The 24,201-nt window shown below is 46.2% G+C and overlaps 1 protein-coding gene across 3 annotated transcripts in view; it reads right to left on the bottom strand.

The window, feature by feature from the left end:
* Nucleotides 1-1,125: 1,125 nt before the first annotated feature.
* Nucleotides 1,126-24,201, bottom strand: part of SLC5A1 (solute carrier family 5 member 1) — a 55,928-nt gene continuing 32,852 nt past the window's right edge. Inside the window, exons 6-15 of one of the 3 annotated variants that reach the window (XM_068989809.1) lie at nt 23,100-23,205; nt 22,017-22,097; nt 20,576-20,796; nt 20,192-20,327; nt 18,892-18,999; nt 16,355-16,505; nt 8,711-8,879; nt 7,409-7,624; nt 5,598-5,703; nt 1,126-3,504 (exon numbers count right to left, since the gene is read on the bottom strand). In XM_068989809.1, coding sequence (XP_068845910.1) covers nt 3,281-3,504; nt 5,598-5,703; nt 7,409-7,624; nt 8,711-8,879; nt 16,355-16,505; nt 18,892-18,999; nt 20,192-20,327; nt 20,576-20,796; nt 22,017-22,097; nt 23,100-23,205 — 1,518 coding nt within the window. In that variant the 3' untranslated portion in view covers nt 1,126-3,280. The remainder of the gene's footprint in view (nt 3,505-5,597; nt 5,704-7,408; nt 7,625-8,710; nt 8,880-16,354; nt 16,506-18,891; nt 19,000-20,191; nt 20,328-20,575; nt 20,797-22,016; nt 22,098-23,099; nt 23,206-24,201) is intronic. The other 2 variants (XM_068989810.1, XM_068989811.1) reach the window with 2 other exon arrangements.

Below are 24,201 nucleotides of genomic sequence, written 5' to 3'. Positions count from 1 at the left end.
CTGCTGCATAGCTCAGGGAGCTCGGTTCAGCGCCCTGTGATGACCTAGAGGGTGGGATGGGGAGGGTGGGACGGAAGCTCAAGAGGGAGGGGATGTACGTACACTCGTGGCTGAGTCGCAGCAGGCAGAACTAACACAACATTGTAAAGCAGTTATACTCCGATTTTTAAAATAATCTTTTTAAGGTAGAAATTTTTCCATGCAAACACCAATGCCTGACTCAGTTGTACAGAAGTAAGAAATGCTACCAGGTCTGTCAAAGGCCCCAGGACCAACATCATTCTGCACAGAAGCAGCTTTGTCTTCTCATTTTGAGAGATTCCTTTTAAAATGGTCCTCCATATGTTCAGTTCAGTTCAGCCGCTCAGTCGTGTCTGACTCTTTGCACCTCCATGGACGGCGGCACGCCAGGCCTCCCTGTCCATCACCAACTCCTGGAGTTTACTCAAAGTGATGTCCATTGAGTTGGTGATGCCATCCAACCATCTCATTCTCTGTTGTCCCCTTCTCCTCCTACCTTCAATCTTTCCCAGCATCAGGGTCTTTTCAGATGAGTCAGTTCTTGGCATCAGGTGGCCAAAGTAACAGAGTTTCAGCTTCAGCATCAGTCCATATGTAAAGAAGCTCCACACATAAAGAAGCTTTTTTCCTGACAGGGCATGGTTTTTCAGTTCTATAAACTAACATTAATGAGCAATCACTCTGCCCCACAGCACATGCCTTCCATCTGAGGACAGAAACATCTCTTTCCTGCATCCCTGACATCATTCTAATACAATTGATCACTTACTGGGCCCTGGTTACTGAAGTGGTTCTCATGGAACGCTGCATTGAAGGAGAGTGACTCACCTCGTCTTTACTAGAGGTTTTGAAGTTGAAATCCTCTCCAAACTTTGCTACATGTAGCTAACTTGCTCAAGTTGCTAGATTCTATTCTCAACTTTCCTGGCTTCTGCTTCCTAATCCATATCTTGTGTCAACTAATTCTCACCACAGACATGGTCAGTATTTGTCTAGAATGGCTAGAAAACAAGAAATCAAGATGTTATGGCTTTTCAATGTTTTTATTTTTTTTACCAAAGTAATAAATTTTAATGAAAAGGACTAAATGCAGTTTAGTATAACATCTGTTGGCATTCTTCATGTATGTAAGAAAGATGCCACCCTCTTTTCATTCATCCACTTTTCAAAGTGACCTCGTCACACCTAGAGGAGGTAGGTATATGCTATAAGCACCAAGGTCCTCATTTTTTCAAAGAGAAAAATACACAGTTAAGAAAAAAAATTAATTTATCACAATATTCACAGAGGATCATTGGCAAGGCCAGAAACAGAATCTAGGGCAATCTAGATACTTAATGCCTGCTCCATCCACCAGCTTTCAGTCATCATTCTTTAGACTCTCTGAGCTCAAAAATATCACAAACTCCCCACAAAGCTGAGTACTCTGAGTAATACTGGCCATGCGAAATTCTCCACTTTTCCCTCCTCTCTGCCCGGCTTAAGGGGAATAGGCTGCTGCTGCTAAGTCACTTCAGTCGTGTCCGACTCTGTGCGACCCCATAGACAGCAGCCCACTAGGCTCCTCTGTCCCTGGGATTCTCCAGGCAAGAATACTGGAGTGCGTTGGAGGGCACACCAAATATTTTCTTTTCCTTTCATAAGAACAAGCCATTCTTTACCTGTTGAACCATTTTTATACCCCAGGAACTACTCTCAGCTGCTCCACAGAACCTCAGATCCCACCTATTTGCTAAGCTAGCCTCAAATCAGTCACTACAAACATCACGACTTCCACAGGATTATATTACAAAATGATTAAGATTTCACAGGTGGAACCAAAAGGATTAATCAAATTTAAATTTAATTTTTAAAATTTCTCCTTAGGAAAGAGGTACAACAGAAAATAAAAATGTTGAATGCTACCACCTGGAACAGAGACTGCCCACTCTAACCTTGTTCAATGGATGATCACCAGTCAAGACACATAAGGAAAAAGAGCTGTGGCCACCTGAGCTCATAGAGAGGAGGATCTCGAGCTACAAGTGTCAGTGTTTCAGGAGAGTCCGGCTGCTCTGAGATGACAAGTGCCCCCAGAGGCATGTTTGCTCATTATGTGACACAGAATCAGTTACATCAGCACCATGAGGAAGTGGAGCCTCTGGAAAATGCACCCCGATTCATTATAGTCACCAGAGAGTGTACTCTGTGCAGCCACAAGGTTAACCAAAAAGAAAAGTGAAGTCACTCAGTCATGTCCAACTCTTTGTGACCCCATGGACTGTAGCCTTCCAGGCTCCTCTGTCCATAGGATTCTCCGGGCAAGAATACTGGAGTGTGTTGCCATTTCCTTCTCCAGGGGATCTTCCCGACCCAGGGATCAAACCTAGGTCTCCTGCACTGCAGGCAGACTCTTTATCATCTAAGCCACCAGGGAAGCCCAAAAAGAAAACAAGCATTTATTAACAAATACACATGTCATCCATTATGTCCACAAACATTACTGAGTGGCTAAGATAGTCCAGGCACAGGAAATGCCAAAATCAATGAAATCTCAAACACAAGGAACTGACAATGAACACTTTCAAGAAAGCCAGAAAATCCTCTTGGCTCAAGATTATCTGCTTTCCCCCCTGGCCTGAGGCTGGTGCTTGGATCCCTCTCATTGGACTGGTACTGCCATGTCCAGGCCTCTCCTTCAAAGAGCAAACACCCAGGACACAGACCCCATCAAGCTCCCATCCTCAGCTTCAATATGTTCATCAATTTATCAGGTTGATTTTTCTCATGCCAGGAAAACTTGACAAGGATTTCATGAGGTAGGGTGATGCTTTCTTAAAGTAAAATAAAGTTAAAACAAAAATGACAGGGGATGTTAGATAGAGAAAGTGGTAGTAACCAGGGGACCACAACTCTTTAAGCAGTATTTAAGGATCACAAACAATGTTAACATGCTGAATCTACCTGAGAAAAATGTGCCTCAGACATCACGGGGCTTCTGTATCTTGGTCTGCCTTTTCCTAGACACTGGGATGAGTGGGATTTCCTTCTGCAGCTCTGAAATGTACAGATGACTGTACCACACTGGCCTCAAATATATAAGTTAACAGCAAATCAGTGATTTTTCTCTAGCTAGCCTGTAATTACAAATGTACACATTTATCGACAGGGCAGAGTTTACAACTGGCTGGTGTCCCTTCAACACCACTGAATGGGACCAAAGAGAGACAGAGTGAAGACTCCAGCCTCCACAAACACAGCCTGCAGCAGAAAGCAGGACTCAGGCAAAGTAGGCGTGGCAGAAGACAGCCACGGCCAGCAGAATGATGCCATTGATGTTCACTACCATCCGCCACAAACGCTTCTCCGAGGTGTCTGTCATCTTCAGCTTCATGGCTGCCTCCTCTTCCTTCGTCATTTTGGGGCCTTTCTGCTGTTCCAGGCCACAGAACATGTCATAGGCCTGCCTGAGGCATCCTTTTTTCTCCTCAGAAGCTTCTGTGTCTGGGGAAAGGAATAAAAGGACTGTTGGATTCAGAAGCAGGAGGTACTAGAAAAGATCTCCAGAGGAGATATCAGGCCATGACACATCTGCCACTCTGCACACAACTCCCACTTTTCTTGTTTGCAGGAATAAAAATGGTACGGATTAAGGTTTGAATAAATGTAATTAATTATAAGATGATGTTAACAGTTGGATTCTCCATAATATACTATGGTGGTATATTTTACCTCTGTTGGGCCCAAAGGAAATACATTTTGATTTCAAACACTCAGAATCAAACAAGAAATAATAGCTTATGAGAGAGAAATGGTAACCATTGACTGGGGGACTGTGACACGTGAAGAATGTGGAAAACCCACCTCTCAACCAGAGAAACCCATATCTGTTTGCCACATCACTGAAAGCAATGAGTTTGGCATGACTCAAGAGTGTACTGACTGCACCTGGAAATCCCAAGGCTTCACAACAGATCCAGTCATGTGGCAAGGATTGGTCTGTTCAGTCCCTGATCCAGGACAGCAAGTGAGCAACACTTCAAGGGCTTAAGATCTGATACTGCTGAGTCAAACCATTCAACTGATCTTGCCACTAAAAAGTGGATGCCCACCAAGGGAACTAATTCTGTCCTCTGAGCCCAAGTGTGGCATTAAAGGCAAGCAGACCTTGGTTAGAATCCCAGGTTTGTGACTCACTAGGTATGAAATCAGAGAAGGCAATGGCACCCCACTCCAGTACTCTTGCCTGGAAAATCCCATGGACAGAGGAGCCTGCTGGGCTGCAGTCCATGGGGTCGCTAAGAGTCAGGCACAACTGAGCGACTTCACTTTCACTCTTCACTTTCATGCACTGGAGAAGGAAATGGCTACCCACTCCAGTATTCTTGGCCTGGAGAATCCCAGGGACGGGGAGCCTGATGGGCTGCCGTCTATGGGGTCACACACAGTCGGACACAACTGAGGCGACTTAGCAGCAGCAGCAGCAGCAGCAGCAGCAGCAGATATGAGATCAAGCCCACTGTGTTTTCAGCACCATGGTCAGAGACCACTGCCCTCCCCTCTCCAGCCCAAAACCACACATGACCTTGTGCTCCCACACCTCTGCACAGCACACATCACCACGACCATCCTCCATGTGTGCACCCCTCCCACGTAGGGAGGAAAAGCTCCAACACAGAAATTGAGGAAAACATTGCTCCATGATCAGGATAAGTCTCTAAGCATTAACTAAGCATTATCTTAGAGCTCTGAAGAATTGATGCTTTCAAATGGTGGTGCCAGAGAAGACTCTTAGAGTCCCTTGGACAGCAAGGAGATCAAACCAGTCAACCCTAAACAAAATCAACCCTGAATATTCATTGGAAGCACTGGTGCTGAAGCTGAAACTCCAATACTTTGGCCACCTGGTATGAAGAGCTGATTTATTGGAAAGACCCTGATGCTGGAGAAGATTGAAGGCAAAAAGAGAAGAGGATGGCAGATGAGGAAATGATTGGATGGCATCACCAACTCAATGAACATGAGTTTGAGCAAACTCCAGGAGAGAGTGAGGATGGGGAAGCCTTGTGGGCTGCAGTCCACGGGGTCACAAAGAGTCAGAAACGACTTAGCGACTGAACAACAAACAACAATAAGCATGATTTTAGTGGACTTGCAAGGAAATCTGATATTTTAAACATGATATGGTAAGCCAGCAAGACACAAGACCCTAAGAGCCTCTATCTCATCCCGCTGATATCACTAGAACTGACCATAGCTTTGGTTCCAACTGCTTTCAGTTTATAAGCTAGTGTCTTCCCTTGTCCCTAGCCAAGCCCCAAACCAAGTCAGGGTGGTGAATATCTCACCTGTGCTTCCTCACTGAGCACTATAAACCAAAAAGGGGAGAGCTGGGACGATTTTGCATCCTCCTCCTCCCCTTGACAAGGCCTTGAGTAAACTGCCCAAAACCCATTTATCGATCTCACCCCATACCCCGCTCCTCACTCCCCTCCAGAAGAGAGATCTGAACTTTGAAGGCACTTGGTGAAGGCTTCAGTAAGGTGGTCTTGTGGTTAGAGGAGTCACTTGGGAATAGGCTCTGAGCAACAAATCACCTATTTCTAAGGCATCCTCCCGGGCGTCTTGAATGTCCTCGTCTTCTGCATCCAGGTCAATACGCTCCTCTTTGCTGTTACGCAGGCTCCAGCACAGGCGGTAGAGCTGTGGAGAAAGCAGAACAGGTTAGCAGGAAGATCCAAGTAGTGTCCTGGGCCAAGAAGTTGGGAGAACGAAGAGATGTGTGTCGAGAAAGGAAAAGGAATGTGGCTCTCAACTCCATCAACAACACAGATAACAGTTCCCATCCACAGCACTATCTCTGAATATGTTGGGAACGTGGATATAAATCATATACATGAACATACCATCCCCTAGGATATGGGCATATTCGGAGGCTGAGACTGTCGTGAGCATAGAAAGGTTCTGAATGAATGATCTCTTGTTACATATGATAAATGAATTTGTTCCTTTTAGCATTCAGGCTAGGAAAGGCCAGGCACCCATTTATCCAGACCAGCAGTGTAAGTAAGATCAGATTTTTGTACCATATTAATTGTAGACTCATGAGCCAGTTAGAATAGGAAGAGCTGGAGGTATACTTTCTATTGACATGAAACCAGAAACTACTTTATTTCAAGAAGCATGGAACTAAATGTGTTTAGGGCTACAATATTTTTAAAAACTGAGGCATCAAGAAGCAATTAATACAACATAAAGAGAGTCTGTGACAGATTTGGCCAATAACTGTGATGGCGGTTCTGCCACTATAAAAGCAATCTTTGTTTGACATTAAGGTTGGTCACAGTTTTGAAAATTTGGTGCTGAGGTTAAAGGTCTCTAAGGGATTCCTATTTTTGTGTATGCATGAGAAAGGGACCAACAAAACCCTTTCTCTTTCTCTTCAGACAAATGTGATCTTGGGTTAATACTCTAGCTCTGTTCCCTGGAAACCTGAAAAGGGTAGAATGCTAGCTGTGCTGGGTTACCAGACTTCACTGCTTATGGTATAAAGTGACCCATTATTGGTAATCTTCATCTGCATTGAGAAGGCTGCAAACATTCCCTAAACCAAGGGCGACATCTAGAGCTAAAGAAGAGTACTTGTCATCTTTGAAGTCTTGAATCAATTAGACTTTGATACTGTTTGAAATTTCTTAAATTCCATGGGCAATTGTTTGGAGGCTTCATTGGGAAAAAAAAAATAATAAAGGGTATATCATGCTTCAGATTTCCCTCAGCGTGGTGATTTTTACAACTAGGTATGTCCCTTGCTGGGACCTTTGGAAGCTATGACCTAGAGTCTATTACAAGAAATATGCATTCATATCTGGGAAATAAGCATCCAAGCTGGGGTAACCCTGTGTCAGCCCATGTGATCTCATTGCCGTGCACCTAAGCCGTCACTCGGGCAGCAGGATCCAGAGGACAGTCCCTTGGGCTGAAATGCGGCCTGCTGAAGATACTCTTGACACTGCTCTGCTGGCAAACCATGCTCCCTGTCCTGTCCTTCTGTGCGTGCTCAGTTGCTAAGTCATGTCCGACTCTCTGCAACACCATGGACTGTAGCCCATCAAACTCATCTGTCCATAAAGTCTCCCAGGCAAGAATACTAGAGTGGGTTGCTATTTCCTCCTCTGGGGCATCTTCCCGACACAGGGATCGAACCCAGGTCTCCTGCATTGCAGGTGGATTCTTTACCACTGAGCCACCTGGAAAGCCCATGTGTCCTTTTACGTGACACCAAAGACAAGGACAGCCTATTTTAGTCATGAGAGTAAGAGGCCTCTAACTGAGCCAAAGCAATCAAGCTGAGTGCTGCAGCATGAACGCAAAACCAGGCAGGACAGCCTCCTACATGGATACTCACATGCACATCTGCAATGGGCTTGGTGAAGAGGGAGACGGCCAGGATGACGATGATAGTAACGGCAAAGAGGATGATGGCAAAGTACAAGTAGTGCACGCCACAGATAATCGTGGGACAGTTGCTGGGCTCCATGCAGCTCCCGGTTCCATAGGCAAACTCGGTAATCATACGGGACACCCCGATCACAAATCCTATGATCAACCCCCAAAAGGCTCCCTGTGAAAGAAAAGCCTCGATGATGAACACTGTATTTGAGAAACAGCTGTGCGTTCACTGGGGGACAGAGACGAAAGAATAACAGTGAGAGAAATGCGAGCTCCAGGCCATCTGGAACAGGAACGCTGGGGTTCAGAATACGACTGGGGATGTTAGGGCAGGCCTTCAGTGGCTCTGTTTACCACCTCTTAGTAACTCAGCTGGGTATTTGAGTGTTCTGCATTGCTCAGTCATGTCCAACCAACTCTTTTGCGACCCCATGGACCTGCCAGGCTCCTCTGTCCATGGGCTTTTCCAGGCAAGAGTACTGGATTGGGCTGCCGTTTCCTCCTCCAGGAGATCTTCCCAGTGGAGGGATTGGACCCATGTCTCCTACATCGTCTGCACTGGCAGGTGGATTCTTTACCACTGAGCTACCTGGGAAGCCCTTGTTTAGAATAGCACCCAAGTTCTCAGTGCCAAAAAAAAAAAAAAATCCCTTTAACTTTTAAAATACTTTGAATTTCTCTACCTGCAGCTACTATTACCATCAGACTCCAGATTTAGGTACATTCAGTTATAACACAATTACTTGTGAGCTAATCTGTATTCCTTGAAGATATTGAAAGAAATTGGGTCTTTTAGAGGAAGAGGAGAAAGGAACTTTTCCATCAGTCCCTTTTATAGATCCAAAGTCCCCTCACCCTTATCCCTATCTGGCTGGAGTATCACTTCTTGGTCCTTCACTGGGCCCTGAGAAATGCTGGCTGGAAAACCTAGCCCCCTGCAGAACCCAGGAAGTAGCCTGTGCTAGCAATTCCCATGGAGCTGTTTGCCCAGAGGCTACAAGCTTCCCAGAGAGAGCCACACAGTGAGAATCACCCAGAGTAGATGGAAAACACACATCATTACTTGGGAATTAATTTAGAACCTGCAGCAAGGAGAAGGAAAGTCCCAAGGTCCCTGGAGGATTTTCCATATAAACCCTCACCAGCACCTTCATTCCTGCCCAAGATCTCTGGAAGTAGAATTCCTCCCAAAGAATATACAAATCCACATGGGAATTTCTGTTCCCGAATGACTTTTCTAGACATTCTTGATACCTACCGGCTCATTGACTCTCTTGCAGAAAATAGCAAGCAGGAAAACTGCTGCGATGGGTGGTCCCAAGTAACTGGTGATGGACTGGATGTAGTCGAAGAGCTGTCCACTTTGTGCTGACTGCACGACGGGCACCCAGGCAATGCTGACGCCGATCAGTACCAGCATGAACAACCTGAAATCAAGCCCCACAGCAGGGTGTCAACAAATGGCTCCACTGAAATAGTTACAGATAGATAGATAGAGAAACTGCCTGCAATACAGGAGACTCAGGTTCATTCCCTAGATCAGGAAGACCCCCTGGAGAATGAAATGGCAATGCACTCCAGTATTCTTGCCTGGGAAATTCCACGTACAAAGGAGCCTGGAGGGCTACATTCCATGGGGTCACAACGAGTCAGACGTGCTGAGCAACTGAGCAACAGCAACAGTAAAGATAGATAGATAGAAAGGTGTATATGACCAGAGCAGGGAAAAATAATCAGCAAATTCATTGAGACTCTTTTCCTCTGTATTCTGCTCCTTCGGGGGCTTCCCTTGGGGCTCAGACAGTAAAGAATCCACCTGCACTGTGGGAGACTTGGGTTCGATCCCTGGGTTGGGAAGATCCCCTGGAGGAGGGCATGGCAACTCACTCCAGTATTCTTGCTTGGAGAATCCCCATGGACAGAGGAGCCTGGTGGGCTACAGTCCATGGGGTCGCAAAGAGTCGGACACGACTGAGCAAATAAGCGCATAGTACTGCTCCTTCAGGAAAATCTTCTTTGCCTGTAAGTAAAATGCACTTGATTTTCCATAGTAAAGTCAACCCACTAACCCCCAGGAAAGAATCCACTTTGAGAGGCAGTGGAGTTTAGGAACAAAGGTGTGGACTTTGGAGCCAGTCTCCTTTTTTTTTTTTGGCCATGCCTCATGACTTATGGAATCTCAGTTTCCCAACCAGGGATTGAACTTGCACCCTTGGCAGTGAGAACACGGAATCCTAACCACAGGAGCACCTGGGAGTTCTCTGAAAGTTAAAGTGAAGTTGATCAGTCATGTCCGAATCTTTGCAACCCTGTGAACTGTACCCCACCAGGCTCCTCCATCCATGGAATTTTCCAGGCAAGAATACTGGAGTGGGGTGCCATTTTCTTCTCCAGGGGAACTTCCCAACCCAGGGATTGAACTCAGGTCTCCCACACTGCAGGAAGGAAGACTTTATTATCTGAGCCACCAGGGAATCGCTAGCTCTCCTCCTTTTGAGTTTTACTTCAAGTCCTGAAAAGATGGGATGCGTGCTCCATTATATACGACTCTTCACAACCCCATAGACTGTGGCCTGCCAGGTTCCTCTGCCCTTGAGATTTTCCAGGGAAGAATACTGAAGTGGGGTGCCATTTCCTCCTCCAGTGGCTCTTTCTGGCCTGGGGATCAGACCCGAGTGTCCTGGAATTTCTGCATTGGTAGAGAGATTCTTTACCACTGAGTCACCTGGGAAAGATGGGAGGGTTCCTTTTAACCTCTTGATTTAATTAGAAAGAAGGTAATGGTTCTCTTATCTCTGGAATTTAAGGCAGAAGAGTCTTAACCTAACCTTCACAAAGTAGTATTCTTGCTCACGTAATTCTCCCTCTAAAGTACCCCTCCCATTGCCTTCCATTTATTCAGATCCTATCCACCATTTAGACATAAATTGGGGTCTCCCTCCCCCAGGAGCCTTGCTCAGCTACTGACTAGTACAGTCATCTCTCCCTTCTCTGAGCCTGTGATTGCTCTTACAGGCACCACATCACAGTGCAGAATTGTTTCTTGTAACTGTAAGCTTATTGAAGACAGGGACAAACCCCAGAGCAGCAATCACTGGATGCACAAAAAGTGTGAGCCCCAACACAATCTCAGGGCCAAGAGATCCAGCCCTGAGGAAAGCAACAAAATGGTTTTCTTTCCATGTTGCATCTTGAGTCTTATGCATAGCAGAGAATGCCTGTAACCATCTTTCAGAGGGAAACCCCGTCAGGGAGCCATGCTGCTTCCTGCGAAGCAGAGGGCAGACTCTGGCCCAGTCTGACCTCCCCTGGGTGCCAGGTGTCTCATCACCTACAAGGGGCCTGTCATGTTCCTTTCCTTCCTTTGCCCCAATCTTGCTCATGAGATTTAGGAGGCAGCCGCACTCCCCAGGAAACTTTCCCTGGACAGACATCCCAGGGAGTTTTTCACCTGCCCTGAGGAGGTTGGCCTGCCTTCGCCGCCCCAGAGAGACACAGCAGAGCTTCTGCTGGTCCTCTACCCAGAGCCTCTGCTCCATGGATAATCGAGATAATGAGCACACCTGGCCCACAGACCCATACTTACGGGGTCCAGTATCCTGTTGTGTCCATTAGCCCACTTGACAATAACAAGTGTGCACAGAGTATGGTGTTTTAGACTGTGCAAAGCACATTCACAAGCATAGTATCACCTGACCCTCACAATGGTCCTGTAAAATGCTACAGCAAAGGGTCAAGGCATTGGAGGCACCTGGGCCTAAAAGATGCCCAGAGAGTAGAGTTGCAATGTGCAGGCTTGAGCAAGACAGTGTGGTGCCGGGAGCCAGCATGAGGAAGGAGGCCTGGCACACGCAAAGGCGTGATCAAGCCTCAGGAAACCCCCTGTTCCCGAGCATCTACCCCCCAAAACCAGAGTCTACCTACTTTACTGTTTCATGCTCTCGCCTACACCTCTGTCTTTATGGGGGGCTGTTCCCCACTGGTTCTCTTGGAGAAGGAGTAAACGTGCAGCTCCAAGTCAATAAAAATTCCTGGGCGTGACAAGAGTGTTTCAACTTACGGACTCCTCTGAAGGTTATCTAGCCCACCTGTACAGGTTCCTCTGGCCACATGTGATTGTTTACAGCCTCCCAACCTGAGAGGCATGAGATGTTTTAGACTTACTAAAGGCAAAATCTTTTGGGAAATTGTCAGTATAGTGGGTTGGTTAGGAATTATATTGGTGAAGGGTTTTTCATTTGTTGTGCCAATAATTGCTGCTAATTCCCTGCCCTGGGTATGACAAGGGTGTCTCAGATCAAACCTCTCTGCTGACAGACTAGCTTGTGTGACAGGATTATCCATACTCCTGCCACTACGCACATGATTATTTCAGTTCAGTTCAGTTCAGTCGCTCAGTCACGTCCGACTCTTTGCGACCCCATGAATCGCAGCACGCCAGGCCTTCCTGTCCATCACCATCTCCTGGAGTTCACTCAGACTCATGTCCATCGAGTCCGTGATGCCATCCAGCCATCTCATCCTGGGTCGTCCCTTTCTCCTCCTGCCCCCAATCTCTCCCAGCATCAGAGTCTTTTCCAATGAGTCAACTCTTCGCATGAGGTGGCCAAAGTACTGGAGCTTCAGCTTTAGCATCTTTCCTTCCAAAGAAATCCCAGGGCTGATCTCCTTCAGAATGGACTGGTTGGATCTCCTTGCAGTCCAAGGGACTCTCAAGAGTCTTCTCCAACACCACAGTTCAAAAGCATCAATTCTTCGGTGCTCAGCCTTCTTCACAGTCCAACTCTCACATCCATACATGACCATAGGAAAAACCATAGCCTTGACTAGACGGACCTTAGTCGGCAAAGTAATGTCTCTGCTTTTGAATATGCTATCTACGTTGGTCATAACTTTTCTTCCAAGGAGTAAGCATCTTTTAATTTCATGGCTGCAGTCACCATCTGCAGTGATTTTGGAGCCCAAACAAATAAAGTCTGACATTGTTTCTACTGTTTCCCCATCTATTTCCCATGAAGTGATGGGACCGGATGCCATGATCTTCGTTTTCTGAATGTTGAGCTTTAACCCAACTTTTTCACTCTCCTCTTTCACTTTCGTCAAGAGGCTTTTTAGCTCCTCTTCACTTTCTGCCATAAGGGTGGTGTCATCTGCATATCTGAGGTGATTGATATTTCTCCCTGCAATCTTGATTCCAGCTTGTGCTTCTTCCAGTCCAGCGTTTCTCATGATGTACTCTGCATAGAAGTTAAATAAGCAGGGCGACAATATACAGCCTTGACGTACTCCTTTTCCTATTTGGAACCAGTCTGTTATTCCATGTCCAGTTCTAACTGTTGCTTCCTGACCTGCATACAGGTTTCTCAAGAGGCAGGTCAGGTGGTCTGGTATTCCCACCTCTTTCAGAATTTTCCACACTTGATTGTGATCCACACAGTCAAAGGCTTTGGCATAGTCAATCAAGCAGAAATAGATGTTTTTCTGGAACTCTCTTGCTTTTTCCATGATCCAGCGGATGTTGGCAATTTGATCTCTGGTTCCTCTGCCTTTTCTAAAACCAGCTTGAACATCAGGGAGTTCATGGTTCACGTATTGCTGAAGCCTGGCTTGGAGAATTTTGAGCATTACTTTACTAGCATGTGAGATGAGTGCAATTGTGCAGTAGTTTGAGCATTCTTTGGCATTGCCTTTCTTTGGAATTGGAATGAAAACTGACATTTTCCAGTCCTGTGGCCACTGCTGAGTTTTCCAAATTTGCTGGCATACCGAGTGCAGCACTTTCACAGCATCATCTTTCAAGATTTGAAATAGCTCCACTGGAATTCCATCACCTCCACTAGCTTTGTTCATAGTGATGCTTTCTAAGGCCTACTTGACTTCACATTCCAAGATGTCTGGCTCTAGATGAGTGATCACATCATCATTATTATCTGGGTCGTGATCTTTTTGGTACAGTTCTTCCATGTATTCTTGCCACCTCTTCTTAATATCTTCTGCTTCTGTTAGGTCCAGACCATTTCTGTCCTTTATTGAGCCCATCTTTGCATGAAATGTTCCCTTGGTATCTCTAAGAGATCTCTAGTCTTTCCCATTCTGTTGTTTTCCTCTATTTCTTTGCATTGATCGCTGAGGAAGGCTTTCTTATCTCTTCTTGCTATTCTTTGGAACTCTGCATTCAGATGCTGATATCTTTCCTTTTCTCCTTTGCTTTTTGCCTCTCTTCTTTTCACAGCTATTTGTAAGGCCTCCCCAGACAGCCATTTTGCTTTTTTGCATTTCTTTTCCATGGGGATGGTCTTCATCCCTGTCTCCTGTATAATATCATGAACCTCTGTCCATGGTTCATCAGGCACTCTATCTATCAGATCTAGGCCCTTAAATCTATTTCTCACTTCCACTGTATAATCATAAGGGATTTGATTTAGGTCATACCTGAATGGTCTAGTGGTTTTCCCTACTTTCTTCCATTTAAGTCTGAATTTGACAATAAGGAGTTCATGATCTGAGCCACAGTCAGCTCCTGGTCTTGTTTTGTTGACTGTATAGAGCTTCTCCATCTTTGGCTGCAAAGAATATAATCAATCTGATTTCGGTGTTGACCATCTGGTGGTGTCCATGTGTAGAGTCTTCTCTTGTGTTGTTGGAAGAGGGTGTTTGCTATGACCAGTGCATTTTCTTGGCAAAATTCTATTAGCCTTTGCCCTGCTTCATTCCATACTCCAAGGCCAAATTTGCCTGTTACTCCAGGTGTTTCTTGACTTCCTACTTTTGCATTCCAGGCCCCTAGAATGAAAAGGACATCTTTTTTGGGTGTTAGTTCTAAAAGGTCTTGTAGGTCTTCATAAAACCGTTCAACTTCAGTTTCTTCAGCGTTACTGATTGGGGCATAGACTTGGATTACTGTGATATTGAATGGTTTGCCTTGGAAACAAACAGAGATCATTCTGTCGTTTTTGAGACTGCATCCAAGTACTGCATTTTGGACTCTTTCGTTGACCATGATGGCTACTCCATTTCTTCTGAGGGATTCCTGCCCTCAGTAGTAGATATAATGCTCATCTGAGTTAAATTCTCCCATTCCAGTCCATTTTAGTTCGCTGATTCCTAGAATGTCGACGTTCACCCTTGCCATCTCTTGTTTGACCACTTCCAATTTGCCTTGATTCATGGACCTGACATTCCAGGTTCCTATGCAATATTGCTCTTTACAGCATTGGATCTTACTTCTATCACCAGTCACATCCACAACTGGGGATTGTTTTTTGCTTTGGCTCCATCCCTTCATTCTTTCTGGAGTTATCTCTCCACTGATCTCCAGTAGTATATTGGGCACCTAATGACATGGGGAGTGCTTCTTTTGGTATCCTATCATTTTGCCTTTTCATACCTCTCAACCATAAACAACACAGAGAGTTTGGAGTATTTTGAAAGTCTTAATTAGCATAGGGCTTTTCTCGTTGTGGAGTCAATGATTGCCGCCAGGCCTCCATATCCTTAGGCACCTGGGAATATATTAATCAATGTATTTGGAATATAGAAAAGGAAATATAGTAGTTTTTAAGGTTAGCAATACTAGACTTTTTGAGTTAATGAATTTTCTCTTTTGTAATAGATCACTGTACTTTGTTATAAATCACTGTGTCCTTGCTATGTAAAAATGTAACTTTATCACTATCTTAAGACTAAATAGATCTTAAGGGGAACATTGGTGAAAGGATTTTCATTTGTTGGGCTGATGTTTGCTGCTGAATCTCCATATTCCCTGCCCTTATAATGAATATAAATAACATATAGGAGAAATAAGTATTAACCTTTAAGCATATAGGAGAAATAAGTATTAACCTTTAAGATTAATCATGTTAACCTTGGGTTAAATAAATTCCTTTCTTGATTGTAACTCACTACATCCTCACCCTATAGGAATGCAACTTTATTTGGAGGGTGGTGCCTGGTTTGAGAAAAAAACACCCTTGGAAAAAATAAGTTTTTTGGTTATCAGAAAGAAAGGGTCGTAAAATGTCAGCAGGTCTCATGGCCAGAAGATGATGTACCCTAAGATCTTTTTTTATGTAAAGCACCTGATTTTGATAAAGGTCAGGACTGCTGACCCCCGGGTGACTCTGTATTCAGCCCTATGTGTAACAAAAGGTATATAAGCAAACCCCAAAATAAAGAAATCGGATCAGTTTCCGAAAAGACTGATTCCCCCATGTCGTTCTTTCTTGCTCCCCGTTTTTCTGGCCGAATTCCCATCTGGTACATGGGTACTCACCAAGCCTACTAATTTTGCCTGGGCTTCTAAGATCGGACTGGGGAGGCCTCAGTGCCTCCTCTCCTTCAGGAGAATGGAAAGACGCCTGTGGCCTACGTAGGTGGTGATTGGTATTCCATGTAAACCAAGTTATTCAGCCTCTTTTTCTCTGCTAATTTTCTAATCCCTCTCTATCTATAATTAAATAAGTTATTTCCAAGGATGCTGACTCCGTCCCCACCTTCGAATCACCCTGGATCCACCGGGGCTGGCCCCGGCAGTGTGGGATGGTATACAGTGCCTAGACAAGGACTCAGTTGGCTGTGGGTTCCAGTCCTGGCTCTGCTGCTGTCCAAGCTTCTTATTTAGGTATGACAAGCCTCATTTTGTTCACCGATGAACTGAGGTTAGATTAACGATCCCTGATGTTGTTTCGTGCTCCAGATTAAATGATCTCTGATGTCGTTTCACGTTCCAGAGGGACACTGTTTCAATGATCTTGGATTTAAAGTTAAATGCCACTGGGAGCGATATAACTTGCCACGGTGGTTACTCGCATTCTACCCAGCATCTACCAGTCTTCCCCATCTTGAGGGAACCTCTCTGGTCATTCAGGTTTTCATGGGGCTTAACAGGGGGAGCTGTACTTACCGTCCTGCGATCATGAGCTCTTTCTCAGATGCTCTCTTCCGGATCTTGGTGTAGATGTCCATGGTGAAGAGGGTGCTGGCACTGTTGAAGATGGAGGTCAGGGAGCTCATGAGAGAGGCCAGCATGACCGACAGCATCAGGCCTCGCAGTCCTGGAAGAAAAGGAGGTTCTGAGTGGTACCTGCAGCATTTCAGCTCTTTTGTGCTTGAAAAGTGTGACAACTCAATTTTTTTTGCCTTCTGACACCATGCCATATTATTTGATTTATCTCTCCAGGGAGATTAGATGTTTTAAGGAAGGGACTGTGTCTTTAAATTATATTGGAAGTCCACAGCAGTCAACAGAGCTAGGGAAAAAGTATACATACAGTAAATGCTTTCCAGTTGGATTGCCAGTGGTAGTGGTAGTGATGGTAGTGTGTGTGTGTGTGTGTGTGTGTGTGTGTGTGTGTGTTTCCATCTGAGCTTTTATAAGATCTCTCATCTGAAAGATTAATGATAATGGAGAAATATTTAAACTAGGATTCAAAAGATGAGGTTTCAAGAAAGTGAAAAGAGAGCCATAGAAAGGGAGAAAATATTTTCATATATCTAATAAGAGTTTTGGAAAACTATTCTATCATCCTCTAGGTATTGTATCTGTAAATAATTTTACAGCTTTGTTTTAATCTACAGCCTAATGAGAAGAAAAATACAGATTGCCTATTCTGATCACTTTGTCATTTGTTGGGAGGGTTTTTTAATGGTTCCTCTTGAGAGTCTATCATGTAGACTACAGACTATAGAAGCTACGAAGATCACCCAGCTTTCTCATTTTTCGGTAATAGAATAAAATGTCCATTTCAAGGAATTAGTCTATAGGGCTTCAAGTCTTAGTTCTGCCCTTTGCTCAGAGTAATTCACCAGTTAATTGCTAAGCTGGGCTATAGCTCTCTCCTTTTTGTATCACCTCTTATCAAGCTCACATTCCTTTATTCTCTCAACAAATACTTGTCGAACATAATTTTACGGCAGTCCAGGAAACAGATAACGGCATAGCAGAGCAGCATGATGGGGGCAGCAAGAGGAGGTAGACGAATACAAGGAGATGACACTGACAGCCTTTGGTGAGGGATTGGTGGGTGATATTTACCAGCTAAGTGAAGACGGCTGAATCTGCAAACGAGATTTAAGAGCAATAGCTGGAAAGGATGAGGAGAAAACAGGAGAGGATAGTATTATAGAATCCAAGAGGAGGGAATAACTCAAGAAAGGGGAGTGATCGATAATGCTGAATGCTACTGAGGCATATAAGGAAAATATCCATTTGATCTAGCATAGGGAGGTCACTGGGGAATCTGGTGTTTACAGAAGCCAGGTTCCAGCCAAAAAGACTGGCAATGGTTTGTGCAGACACAATATTTTGTCTTGCTTGCCACGCAGCTTTCTATCATGCACAATTCACTCTGGGGTAGTGTTCAGAGCAACCTCACTCAGGATCTGCAGGTCTAAGGAAACAGCAGAAACACCCCAACAGAGGCAAGAATCCCAGCCAGAACTCTAAAAGAGCCATGATTCTTGCTAACTGCAACCTTAATTAGTAAGCAGCCCAGCTCAGTGGAATTATTAACTATTACTCCCATTTTTATAAAAGTTGAATAAAAATGATTTGCCCAAGGTCATATATCAAGTCTGTGCTTTAAAAATATATATACAAATTCCTCAGTTCTCACCTTCAGCAGAGTTAACCATGCCAGACACTGAGTTACTGAGTGACCTTAGAAAATCACTTTCTCTGTGCAGGCCTCAATTTTCCCGACTGTAAAATGAACAGGTTTGCCTAGATGATCTTCATGTTTCTTTTCAGTAACAAAAAAAAGTTGTTTATTCTAAATTTTCCTGATGAATACCTTTGAATTTTTGGTCTCCGGGGGCCCCTAACCTAAAGAGATTTCCATGCCTTGAGCCAGAATTAGATTTTCAGTCAACATGAAGATGAACAGTAAACACACAGGTCTACCCCAAAGCTAACTATTCTGGACTGTAAGTCCTCACTCTCCTGGATCCCACATTCTCTATAGTGAGACACCCCCTTGTATCTGATCTACCTACTGCCTTGAACTCCCTCATTCTAGAGCTAAAATTGCTCTTTGCCTTTCTCTCCATGTTTTTCCTTGGACAAACCTAGGAGTCAATTCATTCTCCAGGTAGAATTCCATTTAGTTCAAGCCTCATGTTAATGTCTGTTGGAGAGCGTCAAAAGACCTTAGAGCATGGAAAAGTTGTGTTTTCTTCCTAACACATTTTCAGATGGTCTCCTTCCCTTGCCTGACTGATGGATGAGTGCCAGGACTCACAGAGCCCAACCAAGCCAGAGGCCTCCTTCCCACTGAAGCAAACACAAGTTCAAATATTAAGGACCCTGGAGTGAGACTCTCTCTCCTAGACCCCCAGGCTTAGAACAGCTTTGCCCCAGAAGGCCCACAGACAGTTACGTAGATAGAGCCCAAGTCCAATCAGCCTCCCAAGAGAGACCCTGCCAGCCAGGACAGCTCTCACCATTGGGCATGAGCTCCACCACCAAGGTCGGGTAGGCGATGTTGGTACAGCCAACCTTGGTGCCGCAATATTTCTCACACTCTGAGGGGACGGTGCAGGCAACTTTCTCTGAGGAGAGATGAAGAGTCATGTCAGCAAGCAGATATCATAAATGTTTCCAGGATTCACCTTGTTAAGCAGGCGTACGTGCTAGGTGCTCACTCATGTCTGACTCTTCGAGACCCCATGGACTGTAAACCACCAGGTTCCTCTGTCCATGGGATTTTCCAGGCAAGAAAATCAGTGGGTAGCCATTTCCTTATGCAGGGGATCTTCCCAACCCAGGGATCTAATGTGCGTCTCCTGTGTCCGCTGATTGGGCAGGTGGATTCTTTACCACTAGCGCCACCTAGGACAGCGCTTCAAACAGAACATTCCTGCCCACAGCCCTGAAGTGGTTTCACAAAGAATGCAGCCCCCAAGAAGCCCTCCCATGCCATCCCCCCACCCTGCTGGTCCTGACCATCCCAAGCTCTGCCTGGGGAGGAAAGACAGCTGCTAGGCAGAGGAGGGGAAAGGGAAGAAACGCTTAGGGAGGAAAGCAGAGGGTATAGTCCCCAGACTTCAGCTAGCTACAGATGTGAGAATCAGGCCATAAAGAAGGCTGAGCACCTTCGAATTGTGGTGCTGGAGAAGAGCCAAGGGACTGTCAAGGAGATCAAACCAGTGAATCCTAAAGGAAATCAACCCTGAATATTCATTGGAAGGACGGATGCTGAAGCTGAAGCTCCAGTACTTTGGTCACTTGATGTGAAGAGTCAACTCATTGGAAAAGACCCTGATGCTGGGTCAGATTGAAGGCAAAAGGAGAAGGGGGCAACAAAGGATGAGCTGGTTGGATGGCATCACCAACTCAATGGACGTGAGTTTGAACAGACTCTGGGAGATGGTGAAGGACAGGGAAGCCTGGCATGGTGCAGTCCATGGGGTCACAAGCAAACAGCAACACACGCCATAACCTGGCGGTCGGGGGGACACAGAGCAAAGGATGAGTAAACGTTAGCCAGAAGAAGCCTTGGCTAGAGGCATGTCATGACTTCAGAGAATCTGCAAAAGGGGAAACCGTAACTGTCCGTGTAAAGAACCAGGGAACACAATTACACAAGTTCTGTGACCTCAAGTCACTCAGTGTCTGGGGCAGGGGGACAATAATGCTTTGTAATCATGGCAAGAAAACAAGAGGGCAGAAAAAAGGAAGAGGGAGCCATGGGGGTTTTTGAAGTGGGAAAGAGAGGTTGGCGAGTCCAGCAAAAGGTGTCACCTGTGAACAGGATGCGGCTGATCATCCCTGGCATCACCATGAGGAACATGGGCAGCAGCTTCATGTACCCACACATGATGCAGCCAGCCTTCACGTGTGACATGTTTTTGGCGGAGAGGCAGCGCTGCACAATGACCTGCCAGGGAAAGCCCAGTGAGGGGGGGCGGTAAGCAAGAGACCCCCGCAACATGTCCTGACCACCCCAGCTCCCACCACCGCCCCGGGTCATCAGCCTGGCACTCCCACATCACCAAGACTCAGCAGACCTCAGACCATAGGAGCCTGCCCTGCCTTCCCCAACCCCGCAAGCTGCACAAAAGGCAGGAGGCTCTGCAGCAGCCTGGGCAAGACCCTCTCTCATCCCAGGTCCATCAGCATGGGTACCTGGTCTGTGCACCAGTACCACAGGGAGATGATGGTCAGCCCAAAGATGAGCCCAGGCCAGGGCAGGTCTCCCTTGAGAGGATCGCGGAAGATGTGGAAGGAATCAGCCCTCGGGATGTAGCACTCTTTCTTGACGGTGGTGTTTCCATAAGAGGTCACAGTTGGAATGGCATTCATGTATTTTGTCACAAAGGCACCGTACCCTCCCACTTCGTGGAAAGCTGGAAAACATTGGTGGCAAAAATCAACTTCCTGAAACTCTCAGCCTTTCACAGCAGCTTCTTCCTGAAACTCTAAGCTCTTCAGAGCAGCTTCTTCTGCGGACGCCCGAGAAGCCCACAGCCAGAACTTGCACTGCGAAATCTCGCCCCATTCTGGGCCTCAGCTTTCTCATCCATAGAATGGGATTATTAGCCCTGCCCAGCCCCATCAGGGACTACTGTGTGGGTCCAAAGCAATAACCCGTGAAAGTACTGCAACCACGAGCTTCTTTACAAAGGGCGAGTATTTGACGTATTAAAAGATAGACCTTGGTTTTGAACCAGATTCCGAGATTCTGCTTTGCCCCTCACCACCTGCTATCTGCAGTGGCCTTTGGGATCCTGGACACAGACTAGGCCTCTCCCCCCATCCCAGCAGTGTGGTGGGATGGAAGAGGATGGGTGAGGAAGTCGGGGGCTCTGCCGCACTTTGGCTGTGGGAATAAGGTATTCCAGCCCCTGCCCTGCAGAATAAGGCATTTCTTTCTCCTCCCCCAGTCTCCTGAGGACACCAAGGAAAACCAAATGGAAGCTCTTGGAAAATACAGTATAGAGAGAGAATAAGAGGCTTCACAGGACACCCAGAAAGCATGGGCCCCCTTAAAAGTAAAATGGTATTTTATATCCTCCCATAACAAGTACCTCTATTTGCAGGGTTTTCAGTCTTGTCCTTAGGATTTTAAGACAAACAAAATTTCAAGACTGGGGGGATGGGGACTACAGAGTTGCTGATTTTTTTTTTTTTTGTCAAATAGGGAAGTAAATAAGAAAATGGTCAATTCACCAAAAAATGGACATTTAACATTAAAATGTAGACGACACAATCCAAGATTTAAGATGTGACATTTAAATATATTTAGTCTGATTGATAGATATTTAGCCTTATCTTTTTTTTTTTTGTCCAGTTTTTCTGTGGAGAGAAGACCATAACATCAGAGGCCCACCCTGGGGCCCACTAGCCCAGACTGTGTAGATGGCAGCAAGGAATCCAGATGTTGCCTGAGCCAGACCCAACCTGAGACCTCCAGGGCTGGGAAAGGTGTCCCCCGCACACCCACGGTGATGGCCAATCCAGGCCAGTCCACCTCCCCAGGGAGGGCAGAGTGTGCCCAGTTCACTGCCCAGCCAGTGGCCTCTAACTCTGCCTCCCCACCTCCTCAGCCTGCCCCTGCCCCACTTACCAAACCCAGTCAGGATGAAGGACCCCAGGAGCATAATCACCGTCTGCAAGGTGTCTGTGTAAATCACAGCCGCCAGGCCCCCTAAGAGCAGAGGATGCGATGCGTGTGACCTCAGGTGGGAGGGCGCCCCGTCGGCCCCCTCCCCTCCCCCCTCCCCCCCCACGTCTCTCCCTCTGCACATCTCGGCACCCCTCAGTCTCCCTCCTGCCTTCCCTCGTCCTGTGACAGCTGTCTGCCACCCACATGTCCCAGTAGCTCCACTTTTCACAGAAAGGCTGGGAAGGCCTTGGAAAGAAAGCTTCTCCCTATTTGAGGATGGAGAGTTTGACGTGATGGTTTAAGCCAGGAGAAGCAGCCACCACAGACAGAGCAGGGAAGAGCAAAGAGCTGACAGCTCACAAGATGTCTGGGGACATGAGCAAATCAGCACATTTCACAGGCTGCTTGCATGTCCACTCTGTTTTCTCAGACCATCTGAGCAACTTGTCCCCACCACTATGGGGCTCCAGCTCGGCACCAAGTTCCATCACAGACCCTGCCTGCCCCTAATCAGAGTAGAGCAACACCTCTGCAAAGGTGCCCCCAATGGCTACTAATGTCTCCAGCTTCTCCAGTCACATCTTGAGTCTTCTCTAAAATCTGTGTGTGCCCCTCACCCCCCGTCATGTCAAACCCAAGGTCTCTGTAAAATGACTTTCAAGACCCCCACACTGTGACCCCACTTCAGCCATCAGGTCTTACCACCTACACCCCCCAGCCTCAACTACTTCCCACTGAGCACCCTGCTCCCGCAGGACGCAGCCGCTCGCTTACCCTGCCTAGCCTCGCCACTGCCGCTCCTGACTCCCGTTCCCGCCTCTCCCTGCACCCGGCCCTCCTGGTCTGCTTCTCCCGACTAGGCCAAGCTCTCTCCTGTTCCCACAAACACTGGATTTTTCTGGGGCACCTACAACTGTTTCCTCAAACCGTCTCCTGCGTGGATCTCTTCCTCCAGAGGAGAAGCCACGTCTGCTCCTTCCTTTCACCATTCAGAAGTGCCTAACCCTGTGCTGGGTTGGGGCTGGTCCATTCGAGGGGACTCACCTGTGATTGTGTAAAGGGCGGTGATTGCCAATAAGATAAAGATGGCCAGATAGAGATCCAGGCCCAAGGCCAAGTTGATGAATATGGCCCCAGAAAAGATGTCTGCCTGGAAGGAGAGGAGAGGTGGGTTTGGGGTGAGAGACACCAGCTGAGGCACATCTGTCAGCTGCAGGGACAGGCAGGAAGGCTTGGAGAGGTTAGCAGAAAGCGATTCCTAAGTCATGTTGATGCCTATGATTTCTGGGGCCCCACACTGGCCACAATCCCTTAACCTTTGACTGAAATTTCACGGTTAGTGGTTCATATCCTGATCCCCAACTGAGAATATGAAAGACAAACAGTGCACAATTCCATGTATATGAGGTTTCTAAAATAGTCAGACTCATAAAATCTGGGGCTGGAATGGCAGTTACTAGGGGCTGGGGGAAGATGGAGTTGTTAATCAACAGGCATAATCTCTCAGTTAAGTAAGAGGAATAAGCTCTAAAGATCTGCCCCACATCGCACCTGGTCAACAGTACGTGTTGTACACTCAGAATCTGTCAAGAGGTTGGATGGCAAGCTAAGTGCTGACCACAATAAAAGTAAAAATAAAAAACAAAAGAAGGACTTCCCTGGTGGTACAGTGGATAAGAATCCGCCTGCCAATGCAGGGGACACTGGTTCAGTCCCTGTCTGAGAGGATCCCACAAGCCACAGAGCAACTACTGAGCCTGTGTGCTGCAATTACTGCAGCCCGTGTGCCTAGAACCTGTGCTCTGCGACGAGAGAAGCCGCCGCGACGAGAGAAGCCGCCGCGATGAGAAGCCTGCGGGCTGCAGCAAGGACAGGCCCCCACTCACTGCAACTAGGGAAAGCCCAAACACAGCAACGAACACCCAGCACAACCAAAAGATAATAATTGATTAATTAAAAATGAATACATAAAGCTAACAGAAATTAGAAAAATAAGAATATGTATGAAAGAACAAGAGGATATGAACACCTGAAAGACAGTCCTGCTCTATTCCTGAATTTCCCAAAAAGCTTTATTCAAGATGATAATAAATGTTCCATGATTAAAAAAAAAGAAGAATTCTGTAAAAGAGACCTGTGAAATGCT

This window comes from Capricornis sumatraensis, chromosome 17 (genome assembly GCF_032405125.1).
Source record: "Capricornis sumatraensis isolate serow.1 chromosome 17, serow.2, whole genome shotgun sequence".
NCBI classification, from domain to species: domain Eukaryota; kingdom Metazoa; phylum Chordata; class Mammalia; order Artiodactyla; family Bovidae; genus Capricornis; species Capricornis sumatraensis.
The sequence above is the reverse complement of the archived record's forward strand: the minus strand, read 5'-3'. Positions and strand labels throughout refer to the sequence as shown.